The sequence below is a fragment of the Kogia breviceps genome, chromosome 2, assembly GCF_026419965.1.
Source record: "Kogia breviceps isolate mKogBre1 chromosome 2, mKogBre1 haplotype 1, whole genome shotgun sequence".
In the NCBI taxonomy this organism is placed as follows: Eukaryota; Metazoa; Chordata; class Mammalia; order Artiodactyla; family Physeteridae; genus Kogia; species Kogia breviceps.
Window position 1 is genome coordinate 147,273,338 of NC_081311.1, and position 12,780 is coordinate 147,286,117.

Consider the following 12,780-nt stretch of genomic DNA (forward strand, 5'->3'; position numbering starts at 1 on the left):
TTCTTTCTGCCGATGCTTGGGAAAGCTATGAAAATCAAAGATCATTTGACGTACTTACCGAGAACTTTGACCACGACAGACACGGCCTTGGTCCCACTGGCATTCTTCACCGTTAAAGTGTATCTTCCACTGTCACTTCTGTCACAGAACTTGATCACAGCAGTTGCTCGTTTGCCAGTGTACTGCAGAGAGACTTTTTCACAGAGATCTAGTTCCTTGTCCCCTTTGGTCCAGATAATTTTGGGTTCAGGTTTGCCACCAACTGCAGCATCGAGAACAAGATCCGAGCCTGCTCTGATGGTAACCACATCACCCTGTAATCTGGCATCGAGTTCGGCTTTGGGTGGAGCTGTCACAGGCAAAACAGATTGAATGAATATATGATAGTTTATTGTTATAGAAATTGTGATAATTTAAAAGGAGAGCATTGACTATTCTTTACCGTATTCATCTCGGCAAGTGATGGGGCCTGTAGATTCTGATCCTTTGCTAATTACGCCTGCTGCATTCTTGGCCAACACACGGAATTCATAAGTGTCTCCTTCACTGAGAGCAGTAACGGTGAAGAAATTGTCAGATACGATGGTGTAGTTGCACTTGAGCCAGCGACCATCTCCAACTTCACTGACCGGCTTACGCTCTATGATGTAGCCTACAACCTTGCTGCCTCCATCATACACTGGGGCAGACCAAATCAGTGACACCGTTGATCTGGTGACATCTGTCACCTCTGGTCTTCCTGGTGCATCTGGAAGGGATGCAAAAATAAGGTTAAATGCAACTCTGAATTTTGCTAGTACCAATAATGATGACGATGATGGTGATGGTGATGATGATGATAAACAAATGTACCCTTAAGTTCTGATACCTACCAACTGGGTTTTGAGCCATCATAGGTCTTGATGCTTCACTGGCTTTGCTAACGCCTGCGACATTGAGTGCATACGTTCTGAACTGATATTCCAGTCCTTCTACCAAACCGGTCACTTTGTAGTTGCACTCTAAGCATGGCACTTTGTTTTCTTTCACCCAAAGAATGGTGTTACGTTCTTTCTTCTCAACCCAGTAGCCGATGACTTTACTGCCACCATCATGATAGGGTTCTTCCCAGCGAATAGACATGGCATTGGCAGACACAGAGTAGACCTCAGGTCTGGTGGGTGCACTTGGCGGGACTAAATATAAGCAAAGGTATCAAATATGAATACAGTTTTATAAAATTCAGGGGAAATATTTAATAATAGAGACTTGGAAATATGATTTTTATTTTTCTTACCAAATGGATGCTCAGCAACGATTGGTGCTGATTCCAGAGGCTTGCTGACACCAAATCTGTTCTCTGAACTGACACGGAAAGAATATTCCATGTATTTTGTGAGATGAGTGACTTTAATCTGAGTGCGCTTGACGCTGGAATTGACAAGCTGCCAAGCTGTTGTACCTGACTCACGCTTTTCAACTATGTAATTAGTAATATCGGTGCCTCCATCATCTTTAGGTTCAGCCCATGATAGGATGCATGATTCAGCTGAGACAGATGAGACTTCAATGGGGCCAGTTACTGGACCTGGCCTTCCGATGACCACAACTGTGATGGTAAATGTTTTAACACCAGCTGTATTTTCCAGGGTCAAGAAGTACCTTCCAGAGTCACCTCTCATGCTGTCCTTTACAGACAGGGTGGTTCTGTCTTTTGTTGTTGTGATACTCACACGATCTGTCTCCTTAAGTCTCATCTCTTCAAGCTTCCATGTTACTTTGGGGGCGGGACGACCACTGATTGGCACGTCAATGGTAAAGGTGCTGCCTGCTTTGCAAGTTATGAGCTGATTGGTAATTCCAGTGAGATCAGCTGTGGGCTCAATTTGAGGCTCCTTGATGATGACAGAAGAGAAGGCTTCCCTGGGTTCACTGTAGCCAGCATCATTCTTGGCCTTCACGCGGAATTCATATTCAGTGTTCTCGGTGAGGTGCTCCACCGTGAAAGTCAGCTGTTTGGTGTGACCAGCTTCAACCCAGAAGTCAGATCCCTTTTGTCTCATTTCGAGCAGGTAGCCAGAAATTCGGCTGCCTCCATCATGGTCAGGTTTAAGCCAAGCTAAGACCACAGAGGATTTGCTTGTGTCAATGACATCAAGTCTCTTCGGTGGAGCAGGCTGTTCTGTGGCTACCATTGGTTCTGGCATTTCATAGGGTTCACCAACACCGTACTCATTTTCTGCAGAAACACGGAAATAGTATGGAACGCCTTCAACCAGGTCGTTGACCTTGAGTATCTGACGAGTGCATTTTTCACTGACCACCTGCCAACTACGGCGACTGGCTTCTCGCTTCTCTACCACGTAGTGATGGATTCGGGCACCCCCATCAAGGAGAGGGGCATCCCACATCAATGTAACAGATCCCCGGGTCACATCCTTGAAGGTAATTGGGCCAGGTGGGCCTGGAGAGTCTAGCACCTTTACGGTGAATGTGATTGACTTACTACCGCTGTTGTTTTCCACAGTAAGGGTATATTTCCCTGCGTCGTTTCGGTTGCAGTTTTCCACGGTGAGGGTGCTGAAGGAGTCTGTTGTATGGATATCAGCCCGAATGCTAAGGTTAGAGTCAGGTTTGCTCCACACAGCTGTCGGAGTCGGTCTACCCTGATAGGCAATGAAGAGGCGAATACTGGCCCCAGCTCTCACAATATGAGTCTGCTTGAAGTTGGCATCGATGTCTAACTCAGGAGCTGATAATCGGTCAACTGCTTTAATGGTGCCGGTCACTTCACAGCTGTCTCCTTTTCCAGCACCATTGACAGCACTAACGCGGAATTTGTATTCTTCACCTGCTTGTAGATCAGTAACCGTATATCTTGTTTTCACACATCCTTCTGCATTCACCTTGTGCCAGTCTCCTAAGTCAGCTTTGCACATTTCAATAATATACCCAATTATCTCCATCCCTCCGTCAAACACTGGCTTGGACCATTCTAAGCTCACAGTTGTCTTTGATGTGTCTGTCACTTTGACCACAGTGGGAGCACTTGGCGGGTTGACTGGCTCTCTACATTTGATTAGTGTTGAGATACCACTTGCAGGTCCTACTCCTGCAGCATTTTCAGCCATGACATGGAATTCATACTCATTGCCCTCTGTCAGACCGGTGACTTTGAATCTTGTCTCAGAGATTGGTCGTTTGCTGATCACTTTCACCCATCGCGTGCTCTTCTTTTCTCTCCTTTCAAGGATGTACTGTTGAATTTCACTGCCACCATCTGATTCTGGCCTTGCCCATGTCAGGGTAATGCTATTGCCTGTTACATTACTAGGTTCTGGAGTGCCAGGGGAATCGGGAATAGCTGTAAAATGAAAACAAAGAAAGAAAGAAACCAATTAGACACATTTGCTTGGAAGTTAACCTTTTGACATAGTACCGCTTAGTAAAAATGGTCACTTACTGTACTGTATTTGAGCAACCACTGGGTCAGAATCCAGTGGCCTGCCAACACCAAACTTGTTGACTGCAGAAATACGGAATTGGTATTCATTGCCAGTTATTAGCTTAGTGGCGGTATAGCTGAGGGCTTCACAATTATCCTCAATTAGCGCCCAAGCAAGTCTGCTGGTTTCCCGTTTTTCAATGATGTAGTGCGATACGGGAGCACAGCCGTCATTGAGTGGAGCATTCCACCACAAGGTCATCTTCTCGCCAGTTACACTGGTGAATCTTATTGGCCCAACTGGTTTTCCTGGTGTATCTATAAGAAAAAGGTTCCAGAGTTAGTTTCTTTCTCCTTGTCCATTAAAATGCAATCAGGCATGTCTTTAATCCCAAGTCCTGTACATTGTAAGATTAAGAAGCTATTTTAGGAGTACCTTGTACTTTCACTGTAATTTCTGCTTTTGTGGAGCCAGATGCATTTTTGGCTTCCACTCTGTATACACCACGATGGTCCCGAGTAGCATCTCTAACGAAGAGGCTGGTGGATCCAAGGACATTGGTTATTTCCATATTCATCCTCTTCTCAATTTCTTCTCCATCTCTGAACCAAGTTACTCGAGGTACTGGTCGTCCTTGCACCAAAGCTTTAATTCTAAGGCTCTCTCCAGACTTAATAGTGACACCATCAAAGTACTCAGGGCCAAACTCTACAATTGGTGCAACTATAAAAGAAAGAGATAATATGCATTAGTTTGGCTTAATAAAGACTTAAATAAACATGTTTTTCATTAGCACCGTATCATAAAGCCTGAAAGGGTAATGCTTATACCAAAGGCTATTTTGAAAGTAGGATTGATAATTGAGAGTTTAGTCTATGGGGTTAAACATTTTCATATTATTAGGTTATCGCATTTGTTATATCTGTCATGTTTTTAATCTTGCATTTCCATTTGTAGAAAGAGAAATGAAACAGTTACGGATCATTTACTTCCTAATACTGCTGCATATTCAAACAAGTTCCTGTGCCGGGCCATCAGCTGCACTCAGGCAAGGTGATAATTGTGCTGTTGGACCTGTGTTGAATTTTAGTAACTTCAGTCGAGAGGGACAGTTATTCTTGGGACCTTTTTCTCTTTATTTATTATAAATGACTGAAATCACAAAGCTAAAAACTCATTCCCACTTGCATGCTATTTATATGGAAATGAAATAATAGATGTGGTAAAAGGAATTGATGCTAATTACATTTTTTTCTTCTCTTCATCTGAAAGGTAGAAAATCTAATTCATCCACCTAACAACCTTTGGTAATCTGTATGAAACGTTGCTTCTCTTCCCATTTTTATAGACCAGGCCCTCCCCGCCCCCCCCCCCAATATACATTTTTTTAAAAATGTGAATGCTCTTAGTTACATTGGAAATTGGTTGTAAATGCTTACCATTTTCGTCCCTTGTCATAATAACGCCAGAAGACTGTGAGGGTGGGCTTATGGTTCCAACAGCGTTTCTTGCAAGTATTCTGAACTCGTATCGATCCCCAGGACTAAGTCCTGTTGCCGTGTACTCGCATTCGCTGACATCACTAAAGTTGCATCTGGTCCAGTGATCGCTCCCTTGCCGTTTCTCGATGTTGTAGGCCACGATCTTACTGCCTCCATCACGCAGTGGTGGGTTCCATTTCAGAGTGATGGTTTCCCGGGTGACATCGATGTAGTCAGGAGTGCCAGGTGGGTCTAAAAATTAGATGCAAGTTAAAGGCATCATTATTTCTGTAATCAACTCTTAATCTTCAGTGGAAGGAAAATAAATAAATCCCCCCAACTCATTTTAGCCATTAATTGCAATTTTTTTTTGTATCAGAGTCTTTAAAAAAATAATTTTAAATTGCTCTTTTAGACTGATTTAAAATCATCCCCCTTGCTTTACTTGACCAGCTCTCTTGTGACAAGGAAATATGTGAGAAGGTGATACGTGGAAGAAAAGCAGTGTTTGAGTTGTCACTAACACATTCAGTTGCGGAATTAAATATATTTGAATAATCCTCAGTCACTTACCTACTGGGGAAACAGCTAAGGTAAATTTGCTTGGGTCACTAGGTGAGCTCAGGCCGGCAGAATTTTCAGCGTATACACGGAACTGGTAATCCAGGCCTTCCATTAGTCCAGTAGCTCTATGTTCTCTTCCAGATATTGGTGATATGTTAATTCTTTGCCACAGGATGCTATTTCTTTCTTTCTTTTCAACATGGTATCCAGTAACTTCTGAACCGCCATCATAAACTGGAGCATCCCAAGTTAGGGACATGCCATCAGAAGTCACATTGTATGTAACTGGCTTTCCTGGGGGGCCAGGAATCCTGAACTGGTGTTTTGCCACAATGATGTTTGAGTCAAGTGGCTGGCTGACTCCATATCTGTTTTCTGCCCTAACTCTAAACTGGTATTCAGCATCTTTGACTAGATTAGGAACTTTGAAAGTTGTCCGGGCAACACTGGAACACACCATCTTCCAATTAGTTTGTGAAGCTTCTCGCTTCTCAATGCTGTAACAGGTAATTTCTCCTCCTCCATCGTCATCGGGCACATCCCATGATATGATGACACTGTCAGCCTTGATTTCATCAAATCGAATGGGCCCTTTGGGCTTTGATGGTGGGCCGAGTGTGATGATTGTAATGGGAAATGAGTTTCGACAAACTGCGTTATCGAGAATAATGGTGTATTTCCCTCCATTCTCCTTCTTTGCATTCTTAATACTCAAAGTGAGTTTGTTTTCAGTTTTACTCAAACGAACACGTTCGCTTTCTTTCAATGGCAAACCGTCTTTCAGCCAACTGATAGATGGTTTGGGTTTTCCTTTATAAGGTAACTCGAGGTGCACATTATGCCCAATTCTCACAGTGACTTGTGCCCCAGGGATTTCTGACAGGTCAACTTGTGGTGGAATTACAAGTTCTTTCACTGTAATTGGCCCAATAGTGACACCATCACTCAGTCCTTTCTCATTTCTGGCAGACACTCTGAATTCCAGGACTGAATGTTCCTTGAGTTGGCTAACCTCAATTTCACATGTCTTGCTTATGCCAGCATGTGACCATGTTTGTTCGTCTTTACCTTTCCTTTCCACAATATAATCTGTGATGACACTACCACCATCAAAGTCAGGCTTGGTCCAGCTCAGGGTAACAGATGTTTTTGTTGAGTCTTTCACTGAGAGATCGCATACAGGAGCTGGTACTTCAGCAGCCTTCACCGGCTTTGTAGTTTCACAGGGTTCCCCGATTCCAATTTCATTTTCTGCAAAAACTCTGAAGAAGAATGGAGTTTTCTCTGACAAATCTGTTACCTTAAAGGATGTGCTAGAACATTTGTGTGACACCGAAGACCATGTTCTCTTGGTGGCATCTTTCTTCTCAATGATGTAATTAATTATGGGAAATCCTCCGTCAATGAGAGGAGACTCCCAGAGCAATGTGACTGTGCCTAGAGAAACATGTTTAATCTGTAGTTTCTGGCAGGCAGCTGGTGTATCAAGCACTTTAACGCTCACAGTTGAAGACTTTGGCTGACCAATGCCATTTTCTATCGTGAGAATGTATTTGCCCATATCATTGCGAGTGACTTGAGGAATAGTGAGTAATGAAGATGAATCAGTGTTTTGAATGCTGTATCTGGCATCACTGCCAAGATTCTTATCATCTTTTCTCCATGTGACAGTAGGTGGAGGTCTGCCTTTGAAGGGAATCAACACTTGTACGTCTTCACCGGCTTTAGCTATAACGGAGGTCCTGAGAGCCACATCTAGGTCGATCTCTGGTTCCTCTGTAGACATAAAATGGGCATATACAATGAATTTTAAAGCAAGGAAATAAGTGATTTCCTCTATTAAAAAAATAAAAACACAATCATACCAGTAGGTACGTACCAAGTATATCTTTGGCCTGTACGGGTTCAGTCATTTCTATAGGTTCCCCTTGTCCGGCACAGTTTACAGCGGATACCTGGAAGTAGTAATTGACTCCAGGTTTCAGGTTAGATACCACATACTCTGTAGTTCTGACCTCTCCTTTTGTAGAGACAACAGTCCATTCCTCTTCCTCTCCTTGTCTCATGCCAACAACATATCCAGTAACAGCACTGCCCCCATCGTAGACCGGTTTACTCCAGCCAAGAGTGATGGATGATTTAGTTGAATCTTCAATTCTTATCTTAGCCGGTGGGCCTGGAGGATCTGGCATGGCCAATCACAATACTGTAATTACATAATCGTGTACAGTTTGGTGACATGAAAGAAGACATAGGTGAAGACACCACACTTACCGATAGGATCAGCAGCTTTGTAGAAGTCAGATGGTTCAGAAAATGGACCCTGTCCAGCCGCATTTATAGCACAGACTCGGTATTGATAGTCACTGTGTTCCGTGAGTCCTGTCACTTTCTGTCTGGTGTCACGGATCGTCTCCTTTAGGACTTTAAACCATCCCAGACTCTTCTTGTCTCGTTTCTCAAGGAAATAGCCTCTTATGTCACTACCACCATCTGCAGCTGGCCTGTTCCAGACAACGGTCATTGAATTCTTGGTTATCTTTGTCACCTCTGGCACGCTCGGAGGCCCAGGTGTGACTGTTTAGAAAGGAAGAGGAAAATGAGTTCAAAGGATCAACATTACTGATAAATTCTACCTTTTAATCTTCAAATCCTATCTAAGAATATTAGTTTCATTTATTATACTTTCTAGCTGGTGAAAAGGATGATAATGAGAAGCGATGTGATGAACAAGAAAATAAAAGTCAATCAAGCTCTGAAAACATATTCATAAGCTAGCAGAATAGTATGTATGTACGTACGTATATGTATGTATGTATTTATTGGCCGCGTTGCACGGCTTGAGGGATCTTAGTTCCCCAACCCGGGATCGAACCTGTGCCTCGGCAGTGAAAGTGCCAAGTCCTAACCACTGGACCGCCAGGGAATTCCCAGTTTATATTTATTTTTAAATTTTCAAGTATTTGCTTTTAGTTTTCTAATGAAATCATGTCTCACCAAATGCATTCCTTGCTACCACTGGGTGAGATTCCAGTGCATCACCAATTCCGTATTTGTTCACAGCACGAACCCGGAAGATGTATTCATTTCCTTTGATAATTTTGGTGGTCGTAATGATGCACTCTTCCAAATTTTCAGACACCATAGACCACACGACACGGCTTGTCTCACGCTTTTCCACGATGTAGTGAGTGATTTTTGCACCGCCATCATCTGCTGGAGGCTGCCAGAGAAGAGTTATCTTTGTAGCAGTGACGGTCTTAAATTCAATTGGTCCACCTGGAGGTCCTGGTTTGTCTGTGAATGAAAAACCAAAATGGTATATTAGTAAATTTTAAAAGTCTTCTAATTTAAAATTATTAAGTTTTAGGCAAACAAAATATGATGTGGGCCTGTATTCACCACCTACCAAGGATCTGCACTCTGATGGTGGCTGAGGCTGAGCCTATGGCATTCCTTAGTTTTAATTCATAGCTTCCACTGTTAAGGCGAGTTGCATCTTTGATGAGTATAGCTGCAAGGTCAGTGGTATTTTCGACACACAGCAGTGCATTGGTTTGTAACTCTTTATCGTCTTTATACCACTCAATTGTAGGCTCAGGTTTGCCAGAAATGCCAGCTCTGAGCTTCACAGATGTACCTGCTCTGTATTTGACAACTTCTGTATATTCTAGAGGCAAATCAATTACGGGTCCACCTGAAAGAAAAACAGATGAGAAATATTTAGAAAATCACAAGGATGAAATAAATAATTGCAACAACTTCAAAGTAAGCTCACTGGCCTTTATTAAATAATACACACGAAGTAGTTCTAATACTATTTATATTTTACATTTAATTTTACAAGCCACTCTTTTATCACAGATGGGGAAGAAAGACTGTGAGTAAGCTCTGTACCCCAGTGACACTGCACTAATTGCACAGGGACTTAAATGCCTTTGAAATGTATTTTAACTTCTATCAGGTGTTTTATTCCAGTGATGCAATGGAATATGGCAGTGAGAGCATCATTGCAGAAGCTGAATTATATGTTTTCTTTTATTCTGGTTCTCCTTCCTCTGACTACCTCTGATTCTTTTTATTTTCCCTTCCCAGTTCACTGATATCCAAGTGGGGGCATTTCACATCAGACCCTTGAATTCTGAATTGTCTACTCACAGAGCTGTAAACTTCCCTGGACTGATTTTTCTGCCAGGCTGCTTAAAATTTTTGAGAAACAGAATTAATTTGACTTGCTTCACAGCCTCACGAATACTGACTCAGTGTCTACAAAGCCTGGTTCATAAAGAGAAGCCCTGGGATTCTCAGCATGAGGATGGGAGTGGATACTTTTGCCCAGATACCATAGAGACTCCTGCTTGAAAATGGGGACTTTTAGAAAAAGTGTCACAGGGTACCTAACTCTCATGAAATTTTAATTTTCAAAGCACTGTTGAGTTGAATGTGCCACTTATTTTCCAGAATGGTCAAGTATGTGTATTTTGGACTGACAGCCATGTAGAGAGAATTCTGGAGTCTGTCTGTTTGAATACCCACCCTATCATTAATGAGCTGCTTGATGTTGGGGAAGTTATATAAGTGCTCTAAACCTCAGTTTCTCTTCTGTAAAATGGGCTTATCTTAAGGCTGTTAGAACTAGGGGAGAGAATGCATGGAAAGTACCAAGTAAATGTTAGCTGCTGCTAATATTATCATCATTAATGCCTCTGTTTAGTCTTTCACTTATTTCAGAGGAGTATTCTCTGGGCATTCAACCATGGTTTTAATTATTGATGCTGAAAATTTTAAATAGAAGAGTGAAAACACCAACGCATATAGTCGAAGAATCATAAAAGGTTGGAGTCAGAAAGCCCTTTAGATATCCTGTAGTCCAAATCTCATGTTTTACAGTTAAGTCAAGAGGCCTGGAGGGGTTAAGGAATTTTCCTAAGACTCACAGCTGATTCATAATTTCTTCTAAAAATCTAACAACGTACATATTAAAAGTTATCCTACAGATTAGGACCACAAAAAGTAAGACAAAATACTGAGTTAAATTGCTGTCGGGATTCAAACTGCTAAAAATGCTTACCATAAGAATCGATGCATGTAATGGGGCCTGCAACCTCGGATGGATTGCTGATGGAACCGACAGCATTTCTAGCAAAGACACGGAATTCATACTGGGAATTCTGAGTCAAGCCAGAGACAGTGAGTTGAGTCTCGGTAACGTTGGTGAAGCTGGCCTTGGTCCATCTGCCATCTGGAAGGTCTCGTCTCTCAACGATGTAGCCTGTAATCTTGCTTCCTCCATCAAAAGCTGGTTGTTGCCATGAAAGGTTGACAGAGTTCTTTGAAACATCAGTGATACGGACATTTCTTGGGGGTTCTGTGGTAATGACAGGAAGCAGATTAGTGGCACTTATTTCAGCCTTATTTTGCTTTGTAGAAAGAAGGTTTGCATTTTTAAGTTGTGAGAACTGTCCTTCTTATGACAAATACTTACCACAGGCATCAATGGCTAGGACTGGTTCTGAAGGATGGCTGGGTTTTCCAATACCAGCAGCATTTTCTGCATACACCCTGAATTCATAGACAAGTCCAGCACTGATGGTTGTGACTGTGAAGTGAGTGGTGCGGATGACCATTTTGTTGGCTTTCTGCCATAAGATAGTGTTTCTGTCTTTCATTTCCAGGTGATAGCCTATAACTGCACTGCCGCCACTGGACACTGGTTCATGCCAGCCCACGGTGATACTTTCTCGAGTGACATTAGTGACCCATGGTGTAGATGGCGGTCCAGGTGTTGCTACAAAAGAGAGAAATCCCACAGATTAATACAGACATTTAAAACATTTATGTATATGGAAACCTGGGCTCTTTGAAAAGTTTGACAACTTACTATATGGTAGTTTGACAACCACACAAGCTGAATCTATGTGATCACTGATGCCAAAGCGGTTTTCTGCCTTGATGCGGAATTGGTATTCTTCTCCTGTGGTCAGTTTCATGACTTTAATCATGGTTCTTGCAACTGTCGCAGACACTTCAGTCCATACTGCAGTACTTGTCTCTCTCTTGAGTACAATGTAATTGGTAACCTGACTTCCACCATCATACTTAGGTGGCTCCCATTTGAGAGTCACGCTCTCTTCAGTTACATCGCTAATCATAACAGGGCCAGTTGCGGGACCAGGCCTGTCCAGTATGATGATGTTAATGAAAGCTTTGGTTGTTCCACTGGAGTTGGCAGCAGTGATCTCATATCTTCCAGCATCAGCAGCAATGCTTTCTTTGAGATTGATGGTCAGGTTCTCAGCAGTAATTTCAGTGTTAAATCTCATGGTGGCTTTCAGCAGGACACCATCTCTTGATAAGGTCACTTTGGGCAGTGGTTTTCCAGAAATTGGAATATCAACTTTAAGGTTTGAACCAGCTCTAACATAGACGGTATGACTTGGGAAGTTCTTCATGTCAATTTCAGGTGGTTCTGAAAAATAAGAGTGTGGAAGGTGAAGGTGAAAAACATTTTTTTGCAAATTAACTTAAGTCAATGCAAATAATTTCAAATTTTGCTTCTGCATAAAATTAGACATACCTAGCTGCTCCTTTACAAGCACAGGAAGTAGAAGCTCTCTTGGGTCACTCAGACCAGCTTGATTTTCAGCAAACACCCGGAAAAAGTATTCAGAATTCTCCCTCAGACCAGAAATGACATGACGGGTTGACTTTACCACTGCACATCTCACCCAATTTTTCTGTCCTTTTTCTAGTGCTTCAGTGACATAATGTACAATTCTGCTTCCACCATCATGTTCTGGCTTCAACCAGGCCAGGGAAACACTATCTTTGGATACACTTGTTACTCCAAGTTTTTCAGGTGGGCTTGGTTTTTCTAAGAAAGTAAAACGTCAGAAGAAAGAAAAGTTATTACAACATTTTTTTTCCCACATGTGTTCTTCCTGCATTGTGAAAAGAAAAAGTTTTAAATGAAGGCCACAGAGTTACTTTTATTTGAGTCTTTCTTACTTTTTACATGATCAGTTTGGCTTCTGAGCCAAGCAAAACTTTCCCAGGCTTTGTCATCTTATGTTATAGCATGTCATAGCATTCAAATCAAGTAAGTGTCAAATGACCAAATAAAATGATTAAATTTATCCCAAATTTATCATGGGTGTAAAAATGAGGAATGAGATGAACAGTCTTGTAAGAAACACTACCATACAATTTCTGCACACACACTATATATGTGTATATATATGTGTGCAGTCAAATTCAATTATACTTAAATTCAGAATACATTATCCAACTCCAGCTATGTAAATTTCTAC

General features: G+C 42.0%; 1 protein-coding gene across 1 annotated transcript in view; it reads right to left on the reverse strand.

Annotated features, from left to right (window-relative positions):
* TTN (titin) overlaps positions 1-12,780 on the reverse strand; it is a 283,596-nt gene that overhangs the window by 19,481 nt on the left and 251,335 nt on the right. Inside the window, exons 281-296 of the mRNA XM_067026386.1 lie at positions 12,048-12,344; positions 11,352-11,939; positions 10,956-11,258; positions 10,542-10,838; positions 8,880-9,167; positions 8,468-8,767; positions 7,745-8,047; positions 7,350-7,655; positions 5,480-7,246; positions 4,865-5,158; positions 3,861-4,148; positions 3,443-3,742; positions 1,277-3,343; positions 873-1,175; positions 443-748; positions 59-349 (exon numbers count right to left, since the gene is read on the reverse strand). Of these exons, the coding sequence (XP_066882487.1) occupies positions 59-349; positions 443-748; positions 873-1,175; positions 1,277-3,343; positions 3,443-3,742; positions 3,861-4,148; positions 4,865-5,158; positions 5,480-7,246; positions 7,350-7,655; positions 7,745-8,047; positions 8,468-8,767; positions 8,880-9,167; positions 10,542-10,838; positions 10,956-11,258; positions 11,352-11,939; positions 12,048-12,344 (8,298 nt within the window). The remainder of the gene's footprint in view (positions 1-58; positions 350-442; positions 749-872; positions 1,176-1,276; positions 3,344-3,442; positions 3,743-3,860; positions 4,149-4,864; positions 5,159-5,479; positions 7,247-7,349; positions 7,656-7,744; positions 8,048-8,467; positions 8,768-8,879; positions 9,168-10,541; positions 10,839-10,955; positions 11,259-11,351; positions 11,940-12,047; positions 12,345-12,780) is intronic.